The following is a 16,176-nucleotide window of genomic DNA, read 5'->3' as shown; positions in this document are numbered from 1 at the left end:
AGACATCCCATTTCACACGGTGCCCATAAAGTCAAACCGGACTAGACTGAGGTTAAGTCCTTTACCGGCGGTGGAGTCTTCTGCAGACACTCCAGCAAGTACACCATCTTAGCTTCTTCCTTTACGTATTCCACCTCCTAAACAAAAGAGGACATTAGCTTGTCATTCATGTTGGTCAGCTCAGTACAAAATACTCTGAAAGAAATGAAACAAGTGGAGACTTTGAGCTGTGACACCCCAGAATTGCTGAAAGTTTTCAGCGTGAACACACCACCCAACTCACTCGCAATCTTTGGGGATCTGGAGATCTCAGCCTCAGCACAGGTTTGAAAAGGAGACACCTTTGGCATCCAATGTGCTGTGTTCAACACTTTAGAACCACAGGTCGATCCAAGAAGGCAGTTAGTCTCAGGCACAGCTTCCACGGGGCTGTATAGGCGTGAATGGGTGGGTTAATCCCCGAGAGGGGGACCCTCGGGCTGGTTACAGAGCCACACTGTGAAAGAATGGACAACGGCAGGTTTGAGGGGGGGGGGGGGGGAAGGGACGGGGGGGGGGGAAAGGGGGACAAGGGGGGACTGGGGGCGCGAGGGTTTGGGAGGAGAGGGGGCGCGAGGGTGTGGGGGGTGAGGGGGTGCGAGAGTGTGGGGGGAGAGGGGGCGCGAGGGGGCGCGAGGGGGTGGGGGGTGAGGGGGCGCGAGGGGGTGGGGGAGAGGGGGCGCGAGGGGGTGGGGGGAGAGGGGGCGCGAGGGGGTGGGGGGAGAGGGGGCGCGAGGGGGTGGGGGGAGAGGGGGCGCGAGGGGGTGGGGGGAGAGGGGGCGCGAGGGGGTGGGGGGAGAGGGGGGCGCGAGGGGGTGGGGGGAGAGGGGGCGCGAGGGGAGAGGGGGCGCGAGGGGGCGGAGAGGGGGCGCAAGGGGGGGAGAGGGGCGCAAGGGGGGGAGAGGGGCGCAAGGGGGGGAGAGGGGGCGCAAGGGGGGGAGAGGGGGCGCAAGGGGGGGAGAGGGGGAGCAAGGGGGAGAGGGGGAGCAAGGGGGGAGAGGGGGCGCAAGGGGGGGAGAGGGGGCGCAAGGGGGGGGAGAGGGGGCGCAAGGGGGAGAGGGGGCGCAAGGGGGAGAGGGGGCGCAAGGGGGGAGAGGGGGCGCAAGGGAGGGAGAGAGGGCGCAAGGGGGGGGGAGGGGGTGCAAGGGGGGGGAGAGTGGGCGCACAAGGGGGGGAGGGGAGCGCAAAGTGGGGTGCGAAGGGTGGACGCAAGGGGGGAGAGGGCGCACGGCGGTGGGGGGAAGAGAGGACGCACGGGGGGGGGCGTAGAGAGGGCGCAAGTTGGGGGGAGACAGTAGAAAATGAAAGAAAAATGAATGGAAGAGAATCAATGAATTACTTTCAAAGTGTCGTCACTATTGATTAATAGGCAAATGCAGCAGCCAATGTTTGCTCAGTAAATAGATATTTAACCAAATAATCTCCTTTAGGTGGTTATAGGATCAATATTGGCTCGGATACTGGGGGAGTGTGGAGAGCTTCCCTGTTCTGTGACATTGTGCCGTGGCATGTTATGCTATTTAGAGCACACAGGGCCTCAGTTTAACGTTCCATCCAAAAGACGGCCCTTCCGACAGTGCAGCACTCCCTCAGTACGGCACTGGAGCCTAGACTCTGTGCTCAAGTCCCTGGAGTGGGGCTTGAACCCACAACCTTCTGACTCAGATTCAACAGTCAGAAGGCCCATTCCACTGAGCCACGACTAACACATAGTTAATTGATTATGGTTTTTTTCAGTATTTTTCAGATGAAGCTCAGAGTAAAGCTACTGCCTAGTCCTATGTTGAAGCATTCCTTTGAAGCCCTGGGTTTTACGGGCCTGACTGGATCAGGCACTTTCTGTATGAATTTTACTCCTGCCACCTCACCTGGATCACATCAAGGCTGGCAGCTCCTGCCCGGCCCACGTTGATGGTGATGGGCTTCACCAGGGCACTCTTGGCAAAGTTCTGAATCTTTTTTGGCATTGTGGCACTGAAGAGGAGAGTCTGGCGCTGGCCCTGTGGGGAGGTGAAAGAAGTGAGGTGAACATCAACCGGACAAAGTCCTCCTAATCAAAGCTTTACACTTCGAGCCGCAGATTGGAACTTGCTTCCCGTCCCAACTGAATATCACCATCTTCCTTCAGGGATGGGCAGTGTAGTTCCAACAATAACTGTCCCCTATCCATTTCTGTACATCTACAAGACCTGTTCTTGGAGGCCGAATGGGAAATTTGTTCTCCGAGTGCCCCTCTCCCAGGGCAAATGGTAGCAATCCTGGAATAGATCATTAAACTCACTCAAGTAAGCATCCCAGTCAGGGTGACAGAGCTCAGAACTGGGCCCAGTAAGGGAGGGGGGGGTGGGGAGAACCAGCTCCAGGGGCCTGGATAATGGAGGACATAACAAACCTCAACAACTGAGCAAAGAACACAAGAAATAGGAGCAGGAGTCGGCCGTTTGGCCCCTCGAGCCTGCTCCACCATTCATGGTAATCTTCAACCTCAACTCCACTTTCTCGCCCGATCGCCATATCCCTTAAATCCCTAAGTATCCAAAAATCTATTGATCTCCGTCTTGAATATATTCAATGGCTCAGCACCACAGCTCTCTGGGGCAGAGAATTCCAAAGATTCACAACCCTCTGAGTGAAGAAATTTCTCCTCATCTCAGTCCTAAATGGCTGACCTCTTATCCTGAGACTGTGACCCCTGGTTCTAGACTCCCCAGCCCGGGGGAAACATCCTCCCAGCATCTACCCTGTCTAGTTATGTTTCAATGGGATCACCTCTAGAGACTATAGGCCCATTCTACTCAATCTCTCCTCATAGGACAACCCTCTCATCCCAGGGATCAGTCTGGTGAACCCTTTGTTGCACTCCTCTATGGCCAGTATATCCTTCCCTCGGTAAGGAGACCAAACCTGTACACAATACTCCATGTATGGTCTCACCAGGGCCTATATAATTACAGTAAGCCTTACTCTTGTATTCCAATCCTCTTGCAATAAAGGCTAACATCCCATTTGCATTGCTGATTGCTTGCTCTCCCTGCATTAACTTTCTGTGATTCGTGTACGACACCCATTTGTCTTTCACCGTTTAAAACTAAATCTGTGTTTGCATTCTTCCTCCAAAGTGGATAATTTCACACTTCTCTGTCTGCCACCACCGTGCTCACTCACAAAGCGGAATAGCCAGCCTCAACACCCTGAGTAAAGCGGGAATAACCAAGTCTGATCAGTGACACGTGCTGCAAAGCATCAGGTTCCCTCATCTGGTCGAATATTCTGCCAACACCAACCTTGTGGGCTCAGGCGACCGGTGTCCATAGAACTGTAAGCAGCATCAGCCAGTACCACAGCGCAGGAGTGGAGAACAAGCAGAGGGAAATGGGGGATGGGACAGAAGTGATACTATGTGGGCTGGACAGACTTCACTGACAACACCGGAGCTCGGTGGGGTACATTTTGGGGTGCGGGTACCCCGCAGTGTTGAAGTTTGATCCCAATTCACTTCATTAAGCCAGTTATGGGTCGATCACCGCAATCTCCGCCTGAACCAATCACAGTGTGACAACACCCTTTCCCACTGAAAATCAAAGTGCGCTGCAGTATAGTCACCTTAAAGTAGGAAAATATGGTGCGAATATCCTCTTCGAAACCCATGTCAATCATTCTATCCGCTTCGTCCAGTGCCAAGTAGCGACAGATGTCCAATCCAACCATCTTTTTTTGGAGGAGGTCCATCAGACGACCAGGAGTGGCGACCATCATGTGCACACCTCTGCAGGGTCACAGGTCGGAAGCTTAAAAACATTGCTGCAATAGATATTTGTACTGAGATACTACCTCCCCCGGCCAAAATCTGAGTCAGCTCTCTGCAACCATCATTGCAGGAGGTGGACCCAAGCACTCACCATTCAGCCTATCACTCGAGATAGTTGATATCGCCTGACACTCAGTATTTCATCCTTGCTCACAATCACTGGATGAGACAGAGGACCTCTCACTCTCTTCCCCCTTCCACAGTGATAATCGATTTCAACTACAGTCTCCTTCAAAATCCTTTTCATTAAAAGAGACAGTCTCCGACTTCAGACCATGGTAGGTTACAGCCCAGGAGGCCATTCGGCCCATTGTGTCTGTACCGGCTCTTTGCTACAGCAATCTTTCTCTGCTACAAATATTCATGACAATTCTTCCCTACACAATGCTCCCTGTCTCACACGATTCTAACCCACTCCCTGCGTCACACCATTCCAAAGTGCAACAACTCTCCAGGTAGAGATTTCTCCCAACCTCTGTTCCCACTCCCTTTGTAAGAATTTTAAATTGATGATTCACCACCGACTCCCCAACTAGAGGAAATGCGCTTTCCATATTCACGATCGAAACCCATCATTATTTGAGAAACCTTGGTTAAATCTTCTCTTGCCCATCTCTGCTCCAGTGCACAGTCCCAGCATCTCTGGTCTCTCCTCATAACTAGAGTCTCCCGTCCCTGACATCACCGTGATCAATCTGTACTGTGCCCTCCCTCCCCCCACCATCCCTCTCTCTGCCCCCTCCCTTGTCCTCACCTTTCACCCCACCAGCTTCCACGTTCAACGGATCATCCTCCACTATTTCCCCCACCTCCAGCGTAATCCCACCACCAATCACATCTTCCCCTCCCCTCTCAGCATTCCGAAGGGACCGCTCCCTCCGCGATCCCCTGGTCCATTCCGCAGTCACCCCCAGCATCCCCTCCCGCGGCACCTTCCCATGCAAGCGCAGGAGATGCAACACCTGCCCTTTTACCCCCCCACCACCCCCTTCCCACTGTCCAGGGCCCCAAACACTCCTTCCAGGTGAAACAGCGATTTACTTCTTATACTTTCAATGTAGTATACTGTATTCGCTGCTCACGATGGGGTCTCCTCTACATTGGGGAACACCTCCGTTCAGTCCGCAAGTGTGACCCCGAGCTTCCGGTCGTCTGTCACTTTAATTTCCCGCTCCACTCCCAACTCTGACCTCTCCGTCCTCGGCCTCCGACACTGTTCCAATGAAGCTCAACGCAAGCTCGAGAGACAGCACCTCATCTTTCGATTAGGCACTTTACAGCCTTCTGGACTCAACATCGAGTTCAACAATTTCAGAGTGTAACCTCTGCCAATCTTTGGCTCCCTTACACCGCCCCCCCCAGAGCCGGTTTCTTTTTTCTCCTCGACTCTAATGGCAGCCGTTCATTATCCCATCAGTCACACCCTATCTTGACGAATGTTTTTGTAACTCCTGGTATAACCATTTCAATTTGGCCCTGCATCCCTTTTGTCTCTCTAATCTCTCCTGCCGTCCACCCTATCACAGACCTTCCCTTTTGTTCCTCCTGCCCCTCCCCCTTTCAGTGACTAAGGGTCATCGACCCGAAATGTTAACTCTGCCTCCTCTCCACAGATGCTGCCTGACCCGCTGAGATTTCCTGCATTTTCTGTTTTTATTCCACACTTACTGACTGGGATTCAGTATTCCCTACACTGACCGGGATTCAATATTCCCTACACTGGGATTCAGTATTCCCTACACTGACCGGGATTCAGTATTCCCTACATTGGGATTCAGTATTCCCTACACTGACCGGGATTCAGTATTCCCTACACCGGGATTCAGTATTCTTTACACTGACCGGGATTCAGTATTCCTGAAGGAGAAGGGGAGTTCTCCCAGTGTCCTGACCAATATTTATCTGAAAACAAATGAGCTGGTGATTTATCTTATAGCTGTTTGTGGGACCTTGCTGTGCCACATTCCCCCTCGAGGCTGACCACAAAGCAGACAGCTGAGCTACAGCGCTGAAGGCCCTCGCAAGGATTGATCATTCTAGCTTTCCCTATTGATGCAGAAGAGAATGAGCAGACAATGAACCGATGATGTTGCTCTTTCTGTCTTTAGACGTGGCAGAACACGAAGGGCAGAGTTTGGGCTACTGAAAGGTTGCACCTACCGTTTGACAACCTCCATCTGCTCCTTGATGGACATGCCACCAATGCAGAGTGCACATCGAAGCTGGGGGAAGCCATCCTCTTCTAGCAGACGGCAGTAATAGTCGATAATCCCGTGGGTCTGTCTGGCTAACTCTCTCTGCATGGGAAGGAAAACAATATTTCTATCAGCCCATAAACACGTAGCAGGACCCAACGTCCATGTCAACACATCGGTATTCACAAAGAATACAGCACTTTCACATCAGCAATATCAGTGCAAGAGCTGCACAACAACACAAAGATATCATGTGTAGTGATTTTATTGTGGGCTGACCAGGGAGAGGAAGATGGAGGGGCTGAGATGTCATCACTGGGAACACTGTGCTAGGGGCTGGGTGATGCACTCTGTTTCAACTCGGATAGGAATTCAAACCGCACCTGTCTGGAACAAAGCCTCTGCCCTGGGTTTGCTGTAAAAGTCCTCATTCAGATCCTCGCGGGCATGGGTCAGGAGGGCAAAACTATCCTAAACTTGCAACTTTCATTCACGGTGGCTGATCTGTAAAATGAACAAACATCACTCGAAGTGTTGGCTCTCTCTCAGGTGCATTACTGAGACGCATCATGCTGCCCTGGGAGTGTTTGATGGGACAGTGTAGAGGGAGTTTTACTCTGTATCTAACCCCTGTACCTGCCCTGGGAGTGTTTGATGGGACAGTGTAGAGGGAGCTTTACTCTGTATCTAATCCGTGCTGTACCTGCCCTGGGAGTGTTTGATGGGACAGTGTAGAGGGAGCTTTACTCTGTATCTAACCCGTGCTGTACCTGCCCTGGGAGTGTTTGATGGGACAGTGTAGAGGGAGCTTTACTCTGATGCTGGGCAAGTCCAAAACCAGGGGCCACAGTCTAAGGATAAGGGGTAAGCCATTTAGGACCGAGATGAGGAGAAACTTCTTCACTCAGAGAATTGTGAACCTGTGGAATTCTCCACCACAGAAAGTTGTTGAGGCCAGCTCGTTCAATATATTAAAAAAGGAGTTAGATGTGACCCTTACGGCTAAAGAGATCAAAGGGTATGGAGAGAAAGCAGGAATGGGGTTCTGAAGTTGCATGATCAGCCATGATCATATTGAATGGTGGTGCAAGCTCGAAGGGCCGAATGGCCTACTCCTGCACTTATTTGCTATGTTTCTATGTATCTAACCCATGCTGTACCTGCCCTGGAGTGTTTGATGGGACAGTGTAGAGGGAGCTTTACCTCACCCCTTATACCCTCCATCAAATGTTTCTGCCGGTATTTATCCAATTAGCTCTGGAATTTGCTGGTATAAATTGACAAAAAATAGCAAGCATGGAGTGGGGGTGAAGGGTAGTTGTTGAGTTGGATGAAGGTAGAAAGTGGTGTTCCACAAGGATCAGTCTGGGACCATTGCTATTCATAATTTACATTCATGATTTGGATTTAGGAACAAGTAACTCAATATCAAAAATTGGAGATGATCGGAACTGGGGTTATAGCTAAGACTGAGGAAGAATGAAACGTAATACATTAGAAAACCTGCAGACTGGGCAGCTAAGTGGCACATGAACATAGATAAACGCGAGGTGATGCACTTGGTAGGAATAATCGAAACTTCACCTACACCTTATGAAACTGAAGGGAGTGGATGAGCAATGGGATTTGGGAATATAGGTGAACAAATTGTCAAAAGCAGCATCGCAGGTTAGCAAAGTAATTAAAACTACTAACAAAGCACAGATTTATTTCTAGAGTTCATAAGAACTGCGCACTTGGAGCACTGTGCACAGTTCTGGTTTCCAGGCTATAAAAAGGACACAGCACCGGAGAAAGTAGAGAGAGATTTACAAGGATGGTACCAGAACTGAGTAATTACAGCGATCGGAAAGATTGAACATGTTGGGGCCTTTATCTTTAGAAAAGCGAAGACTTGGAGCTGACCTGATAGGGGCTTTTGAAATGATGAATGAGGCGGACGGGGTGGATGTGGAGAGAATTTTCCACTTGTGGGAGACTCCAAAACTAGGGCCATAAATACAAGATAGTGACTATCCAATTGGGAAATAAGGAATAGTTGCTTCACTCAGAGAGTGGTTAGAATGTGGAACTTGCTGCCACAGGAAGTGGTTGAGGCAAATAGATGCTATCAAAAGGGATGTAGAAGAGTAGGCATGAGAACAGGGGATAGAAAGGCATGTCGAGAGGCTGAGATTTCCAGCATTTCTCTTTTTATTCCAGATTCCAGCAGCCGCAGTATTTTGCTTTGTATAGAAAGATATAGTGAAAGGCCGAGATGGAGTACATGGATAGGAGGAGACTGATGTGGATTAGAAACACCAGCAGACTAGTTGGGCAGGATGACCTGTTCCTGTGCTGTATACTCTGTCATTCTATATAATTAGCCCCTCCCCCACTGCCATACATCCTTCTCATACAGAGGTTACATCTAAACTCGTTCAATTTATGGTTGTGTACTCTTGGTGTTGAATTGACGATGTTAAATATATCCCAACATGAACTTTCCTCACCTTGATGATCCTTTAAAAAACATCCCAGTAGAGGAGAGAGCGTACTCTGTGGAGGAGCAGAGCGGTACTTACAGATGGGCAGATGATGAGTCCATAGGGACCCTCTCTCTTGGAGAACGGCAGCCTTTTCTCCTGCTCCTGGCAGAACATGATCATGGGCAGGGTGAATACCAGCGTCTTGCCAGAGCCAGTGAACGCAATCCCGATCATATCCCTGCCGGCCAAACTGAAACACACAGGCATGAGAACATCCAAAACTGCAGAGCAGGGGAACTCCTGGACAATTCCAGTACTCATTCGTACCCTACATTAACGTCAGCCAAGGTCATACTGTCCGATGTGCCGTCTTTTGGATGAGACGTCAAACCCAGGCCCCGTCTGCCCTCTCAGGTGGATGTAAAAAATCCCGTGGCACTATTTCGAAGAAGAGCAGGGGAGTTATCCCCGGTGTCCTGGCCAATATTTATCCCTCAATCATCATAACAAAAAAAAAATTATCTGGTCATTATCACATTGCTGTTTGTGGGAGCTTGCTGTGCACAAATTGGCTGCCACGTTTCCCACATTACAACAGTGACTACACTCCAAAAGTACTTCATTGGCTGTAAAGCACTTTGAGACGTCCGATGGTCGTGAATAAGCGGCATAAAATCCAAGTCTTTCTTTTTACAAATCTTGCTGCAATGTGCCCTTTACCTGTGCCCAGTATTGTTCATCAGACAGTAATCCTTGCTGAGCTCCCGGGGCTGCTGACAGAGCGACCACGTTGGGACCAAGAACCAATTAGCACCACCAGCATCAAGCACAGGGGCGCACACCCCAACAGATAGCAAGGTGGCACCCTGTATTCCCAAACAGCAGAGGGCTGGGTCGCACGGTGTATATAACGTCACATTTTCAAACACGATTTCTTTCTCTTTTAAGTCCTGTCTCCCATGGTGCACCGAGCCGGGTTAGGCCTCCCAGCAGCGCCCAGTGCGCCTCCCCCCCGATCATCACATGCTTCCCCCCCCCCCACGAGCACACGCCCCCCCCCCACGCTCCTCCCCCTCCCCCCACCCATCAACACACGCCCCCCCCCCACCCATCAACACACGCGGTTCCCCCCCCACCCATCAACACATGCGTTCCCCCCCCACCCACGAACACACGCCCCCTCCCCCCCCCCCCCCCCCCATCACCACACATTTCCCCGTAATTGCTGCTGCCGGAGAGCGCTCAGGATCTGCCTCAGTTGCCAGCCCCTATCCCAAGAGCCGGAGACCATCCGAATGCATTACATTAACAGTTAAAGCATTTACCAAGAGAGCTCACTTCATCAGTGAACAGGTTCCCAGTACAAGGCTTCCTGGGGAGATTTACAGATTCTGGAGCAAGCTGGCAGCAGATTCAAATTCTCAACCCAGTAACTCAGTCAACAACACTTGTGTAAGCAGATGAAATGAGCTTTCGACCACTTATCCGCAGCATAACTAAGACCGCCTATTTCCACCTCCATAACATTGCCAATCTCCGTCCCTGCCTCAGTTCATCCGCTGCTGAAGCCCTCATCCATGCCTTTGTTACCTCTAGATTTGACAATTCCAACTCACTCCTGGCTGGCCTCCCACATTCTACCCTACGTAAACTAGAGGTGATCCAAAACTCGGCAGCCTGTGTCCTAACTCACACCAAGTCCCGCTCACCCATCACCCCCTGTGCTCGCTGACCTACATTGGCTCCTGGTTAAGCAACACCTCGATTTCAAAATTCTCATCCTGGTTTTCAAATCCCTCCATGGCCTCGCCCCTCCCTATCTCTGTAATCTCCTCCAGCCCCACAATCCCCGGAGATGTCTGCACTCCTCTAATTCTGCCCTCCTGAGCATCCCTGATTATAATTGCTCCATCATCAGTGGCCGTGCCTTCTGTTGCCTAGGCCCCAAGCCCTGGAACTCCCTGCCTAAACCTCTCTACGCTCCTTAAAACCTATCTCTTTGACTAAGCTTTTGGTCATCTGACCTAATTGCTCCTTATGTGGCTCGGTGTCAAATTTCTTATTTCCTGTGAAGCGGCTTGGGACATTTCACTACGTTAAAGGCATCATATAAATACAAGCTGTTGTTGTTGATGGCCAGGAGTGCTATCTACACAGTACTCAGGCCACATACTCACACTGTCCGAATTCCCTGGATCTGAATGGGTGTGGGATGCAAAATCCCAGCACTCACACTGTCGGAATTCCCTGGATTTGAATGGGTGTCGGATGTAAAATCCCAGTACTCACACTGTCGGAATTCCCTGGATCTGAATGGGTGTCGGATGTAAAATCCCCTTCTTTTTCAGGCCTTTCAAAATTGCTGGAAAGAAAGTAGCGAGAATGTTACCAGGAATGCACGCAGGATAGGTACAGGTTGGATCCCATATTCCTGGAGCCATAGCCGGAAGTGTCAACATTATAATAATAATAATAACTTGTATTTATATAGCGCCTTTAATGTAGTAAAACACTCCAAGGCACACAAGAAGAAATTAGGGCAGGTGACCAAAAGCTTGGTTAAAGAGGTAGGTTTTAAGGAATGTCTTAAAGGAGGAAAGAGAGGTAGAGAGGTAGAGAGGTTTAGGGAGCGAGTTCCAGAGCTCAGGCAGCTGAAGGCACAGCCGCCGATGGTTGAGCAGTTATAATGAGGGATGTTCAAGAGGCCAGAATTTGAGGAGCGCAGACATCTTGTGGGGTTGGTTGTGAGGCTGAAAAAGATTGCAGAGATAGGGAGGGGCAAGGACATGGAGGGATTTGTAAACAGGGATGAGATTTTGAAAATTGGGGCATTGCTTAACCGGGAGCCAATGTAGATCAGGAAGCACAGGGGGTGATGGGTGATCGGGACTTGGTGCAGGTTAGGACACGGGCTGCTGAGTTTTGGATCACCTCAAAGTTTACGTAGGGGAGAATGTGGGCGGTCAGCCAGGAGTGAGTTGGAATAGAAAAGTCATTTGAGAGCAGTACAATGTTTTGCAATGTCCAACAGACCTCCAGTACCTCAGTAAACATGAAACCTTTAACGAACATCTTAGCTGATACATGGAACTAACTGCATTTATCGCTGGTGTTTAAAATCAGAAACTCAGACAGGCTGGTGAGGAGAGCTTGGTGTACAATCTGTTGTGTATCTGTAAAGCATGCACTCCCAGGGAGCGCATCCCCTGAAGTCTCAAGGGATCCCAGCATCCCATGGGAGCACTGTGTATAAGCCGGCCCTCCTAAGGCCTGTTCCTCACTCTGGAGTGTCTTAATAAAGACTGAGGTCACTGTTACTTTAACCTCCCTGTGTGCAATCTCATCTGTGTTAGGAACACAATAACTGGCGACGAGTATACGAATCCAATGCAAAGATGCAGCAAACTGTGGACATCCTGGAGAAGTTCTTGGAGGGTGAGTACTGGGAAGCCTATGTCGAACGGTTAGACCAGTACTTTGTAGCCAACGAGCTGGACGGAGAAGGAAGCGCTGCAAAAAGGAGAGCGATCCTCCTCACGGTCTGCGGGGCACCGACCTACAGCCTCACGAAGAATCTTCTGGCTCCAGTGAAACCCACAGTTAAGTCGTATGAGGAGCTGTGTACACTGGTTCGGGAGCATCTTAACCCAAGGGAGAGCGTGCTGATGGCGAGGTATGGGTTCTACACGTGCCAGCAATCTGAAGGTCAGGGAGTGGCGAGCTACGTCGACGAGCTAAGGCGACTTGCAGGACAATGTGAGTTTGATGGCTACCTGGAGAAGATGCTCAAGAAACTTTTTTGTACTGGGCATTGGCCACGAGACCATCCTACGAAAACTTTTGTCTGTAGAGACACCGACCTTCAATAAAGCCATTGCGATAGCACAGGCGTTTATGTCCACCAGTGATAACACCAAACAAATCTCTCAGCACACAAGTGCTAGCAATGTTCATAAATTAACTGGAACTGTGTTTGCGAGCAGAAATGTACAGGCCAGAAAGCCTCAGGTGACCCAGATGACTCAGAGTCCGCAACAAAGGATGAATGCAAGGCAATTCACAACTTATTGGCGTTATGGAGGCTTCCATTCAGCCTATTCATGCCGCTTCAAAGGGTATGTTTGCAAGAGCTGTGGAACAATGGGGCACCTCCAACGAGACCTGCTAACCACCATGTGGCAGAAGATCGGTCCATGGTGGATCAAAGCAATTTCGAGCCTGAGAGAGAGGAGGCAGATGCTGAAATACACGGGGTGCACAAATTTTCGATGAAATGTCCACCTATAATGCGAAATGTAAAATTGAATGGCTTACCCGTAAGCCATGGAACTGGACACTGGCGCTAGCCAATCCATCATGAGTGAAAAGATGTTTGAGAGACTGTGATGCAACAAGGCACTTAGACCAGCCCTGAGCCCCATCCACACGAAACTGAGAACGTACACCAAAGAGCTCATCACTGTCCTGGGCAGCGCCGTGGTCAAGGTCACCTACGAGGGCACGGTGCATGAACTGCCACTCTGGATTGTCCCGAGCGATGGCCCCACACTGCTTGGAAGGAGCTGGCTGGGCAAAATCCGCTGGAACTGGGATGACATCCGAGCGCTACCACGTGTCGATGAGGCCTCATGTACCCAGGTTCTTAACAAATTTCCTTCCCTTTTTGAGCCAGGCATTGGAAACTTTTCCGGGGTGAAGATGTGGATCCACATGGTCCCAGAGGCACGACCCATTCACCACAAGGCGCGAGCGGTACCTCACATGATGAGGGAGAGAGTGGAAATCGAGCTAGACAGGCTAAAGTGCGAGGGCATCATCTCCCCAGTGGAATTCAATGAGTGGGCCAGCACGATTGTTCCAGTACTCAAAAGTGATGGCACAGTCAAGATTTGCGGCGATTATAAAGTAACTATTAATCGTTTCTCGCTACAGGACCAATACCCGCTACCTAAGGCAGACGACCTATATGCGACGCTGGCAGGAGGCAAGACGTTCACCAAGCTCGACCTGACTTCGGCCTACATGACGCAGGAGCTGCAGGAGTCTTCGAAGGTCCTCACCTGCATCAACACGCACAAGGGACTGTTTATCTATAACAGATGCCCGTTTGGAATTCGGTCGGCTGCAGTGATTTCCAGAGAAACATGGAAAGCCTACTCAAGTCGGTACCACGCACGGTGGTTTTTCAGGATGACATATTGGTCACGGGTCGGAGACCGTTGAGCACCTACAAAACCTGGAGGAGGTCCTCCAGCGACTGGATCGCGTAGGGCTGAGGCTGAAGAGGTCGAAATGCGTCTTCATGGTAACAGAAGTGGAGTTTTTGGGGAGAAAGATTGCTGCGGACGGCATTCGGCCCACAGACGCCAAGACAGAGGCTATCAGGAACGCGCCCAGGCCACAGAACGTCACAGAGCTGCGGTCGTTCCTGGGACTCAACTATTTTGGTAACTTCCTACCGGGGTTAAGCACCCTCTTAGACGCCCTACATGTGTTATTGCGTAAAGGTGAAAACTGGGTATGGGGAAAAAAAACAAGTAATTGCTTTTGAGAAAGCCAGAAACATTTTATGCTCCAACAAGCTGCTTGTATTGTATAACCCGTGTAAAAGACTTGTGCTAGCATGTGATGCGTCGTCGTACGGAGTCGGGTGTGTATTACAACAAGCTAACGTTGCGAGGAAGTTGCAACCTGTCGCCTATGCCTCCAGGAACTTGTCTAAGGCCGAGAGGGCCTACAGCATGATTGAGAAAGAGGCATTAGCGTGTGTGTTCGGGGTAAAGAAAATGCATCAGTACCTGTTTGGCCTCAAATTTGAGCTGGAAACCGATCACAAGCCCCTCATATCCCTGTTCGCTGAAAACAAGGGGATAAATGTTAATGCCTCAGCCCCTATACAAAGGTGGGCACTCGCGCTATCAGCGTATAACTATACCATCCGCCACAGGCCAGGCACCGAGAACTGTACAGATGCTCTCAGTCGGCAACCATTGCCCACCACGGGGGTGGAAATGGCGCAGCCTGCAGACTTGTTGACGGTCATGGAAGCGTTTGAAAATGATAAATCACCTGTCACAGCCCGCCAGATTAGGACTTGGACCAGTCAAGATCCTCTGCTGTCCCTAGTAAAAAACTGTGTACTGCATGGGAGCTGGGCCAGCATCCCCGTTGAAATGCAAGAGCTAATCAAGCCGTTCCAGAGGCGAAAGGACGAGCTGTCCATTCAGGCAGACTGTCTGTTGTGGGGCAACCGCGTAGTACTACCCAAAAAGGGCAGGGAGACGTTCATCTCGGATCTCCACAGCACACACCCGGGTATAGTAATGATGAAAGCGATAGCCAGATCCCACGTGTGGTGGCCCGGTATAGACTCTTGACTTAGAGGCCTCTATACGGCAATGCAGCGCGTGTGCTCAGTTGAGCAACGCGCCCAGAGAGGCACCACTAAGTGTGTGGTCCTGGCCCTCCAACCATGGTCGAGGATCCATGTCAACTATGCGGGCCCGTTTCTCGGTAAAATGTTCCTGGTGGTGGTGGATGCTTTTTCAAAATGGATTGAATGTGAAATAATGTCGGGAAGCACCGCCACCCCCACCATTGAAAGCCTGAGGGCCATGTTTGCCACCCACGGCCTGCCTGACATACTGGTCAGTGACAACGGGCCATGTTTCACCAGTGCCGAATTTAAAGAATTCATGACCCGCAATGGGATCAAACATGTCACCTCGGCCCCATTTAAACCAGCCTCCAATGGGCAGGCAGAGTGGGCAGTACAAACCATCAAACAGAGTCTTAAACGAATCACAGAAGGCTCACTCCAAACCCGCCTGTCCCGAGTACTGTTCAGCTACCGCACGAGACCCCACTCACTCACAGGGGTGTCCTCGGCTGAGCTACTCATGAAAAGGACACTTAAAATGGTGATAGCTAAAGAAGGGAGTAGGGTGTTTGTAGTCAAACTAGACAATGGACAAATTTGCAGAAAGCACCTGGACCAAACGAGGCTGCGGTTCACAGACTGCCCTAAACAACCCACAGCAGACACCACCTTTTTCGAGCCCACAACACACACCCAAAGGATCAACGACACCACCCCGGACCAGGAAAGTGAACCCATCACGCCCAGCAAGGTCAGGCTCACCTAGCAGCCTTGCAGGACCAACAATGCGCCAGCCCAGCGAGGGCACAGCCAACACACCAGAACAGACATTTGTACCGAGGCGGTCCACCAGGGAAAGAAAGGCTCCCGACCGCCTCACCTTGTAAATAGTTTTCACTTTGACTTTGGGGGGGGTGGGGGTGGGAGTGATGCTGTGTATCTGTAAAGCATGCACTCCCATGTTCCGCCACCAGGGAGTGCATCCCCTGAAGTCCCAAGGGATCCCAGCATCCCTTGGGGGCACTGTATATAAGCCAATCCCTAAGGCCTGTTCCGGACTCTGGAGTGTCTTAATAAAGACTGAGGTCACTGTTACTTTAACCTCCCTAGGTGCAGTCTCATCTGTGTTAGGAACACAATACAATCAACACAGTGCGAGGCAGCAGTGTCCCCAGACCTGCTCACTCGCACACAACCAACCAATGCCACTGCTCTGTAACTATAACTGAATATTAGTCACCAAGGGAAATTACACTGCTCTAATCTAATCCACGATTGTAATGTGAA

General features: G+C 50.7%; 1 protein-coding gene across 1 annotated transcript in view; it reads right to left on the bottom strand.

Annotated features, from left to right (window-relative positions):
- The window catches only part of ddx41 (DEAD-box helicase 41), a 95,103-nt gene that overhangs the window by 37,365 nt on the left and 41,562 nt on the right, over positions 1 to 16,176 (bottom strand). The window contains exons 7-12 of the mRNA XM_070857414.1: positions 10,800 to 10,872; positions 8,607 to 8,760; positions 6,008 to 6,144; positions 3,643 to 3,805; positions 1,908 to 2,039; positions 66 to 137 (exon numbers count right to left, since the gene is read on the bottom strand). Coding sequence (XP_070713515.1) covers positions 66 to 137; positions 1,908 to 2,039; positions 3,643 to 3,805; positions 6,008 to 6,144; positions 8,607 to 8,760; positions 10,800 to 10,872 — 731 coding nt within the window. The remainder of the gene's footprint in view (positions 1 to 65; positions 138 to 1,907; positions 2,040 to 3,642; positions 3,806 to 6,007; positions 6,145 to 8,606; positions 8,761 to 10,799; positions 10,873 to 16,176) is intronic.

This window comes from Pristiophorus japonicus, chromosome 16 (genome assembly GCF_044704955.1).
Source record: "Pristiophorus japonicus isolate sPriJap1 chromosome 16, sPriJap1.hap1, whole genome shotgun sequence".
NCBI lineage: Eukaryota > Metazoa > Chordata > Chondrichthyes > Pristiophoridae > Pristiophorus > Pristiophorus japonicus.
The sequence above is the reverse complement of the archived record's forward strand: the minus strand, read 5'-3'. Positions and strand labels throughout refer to the sequence as shown.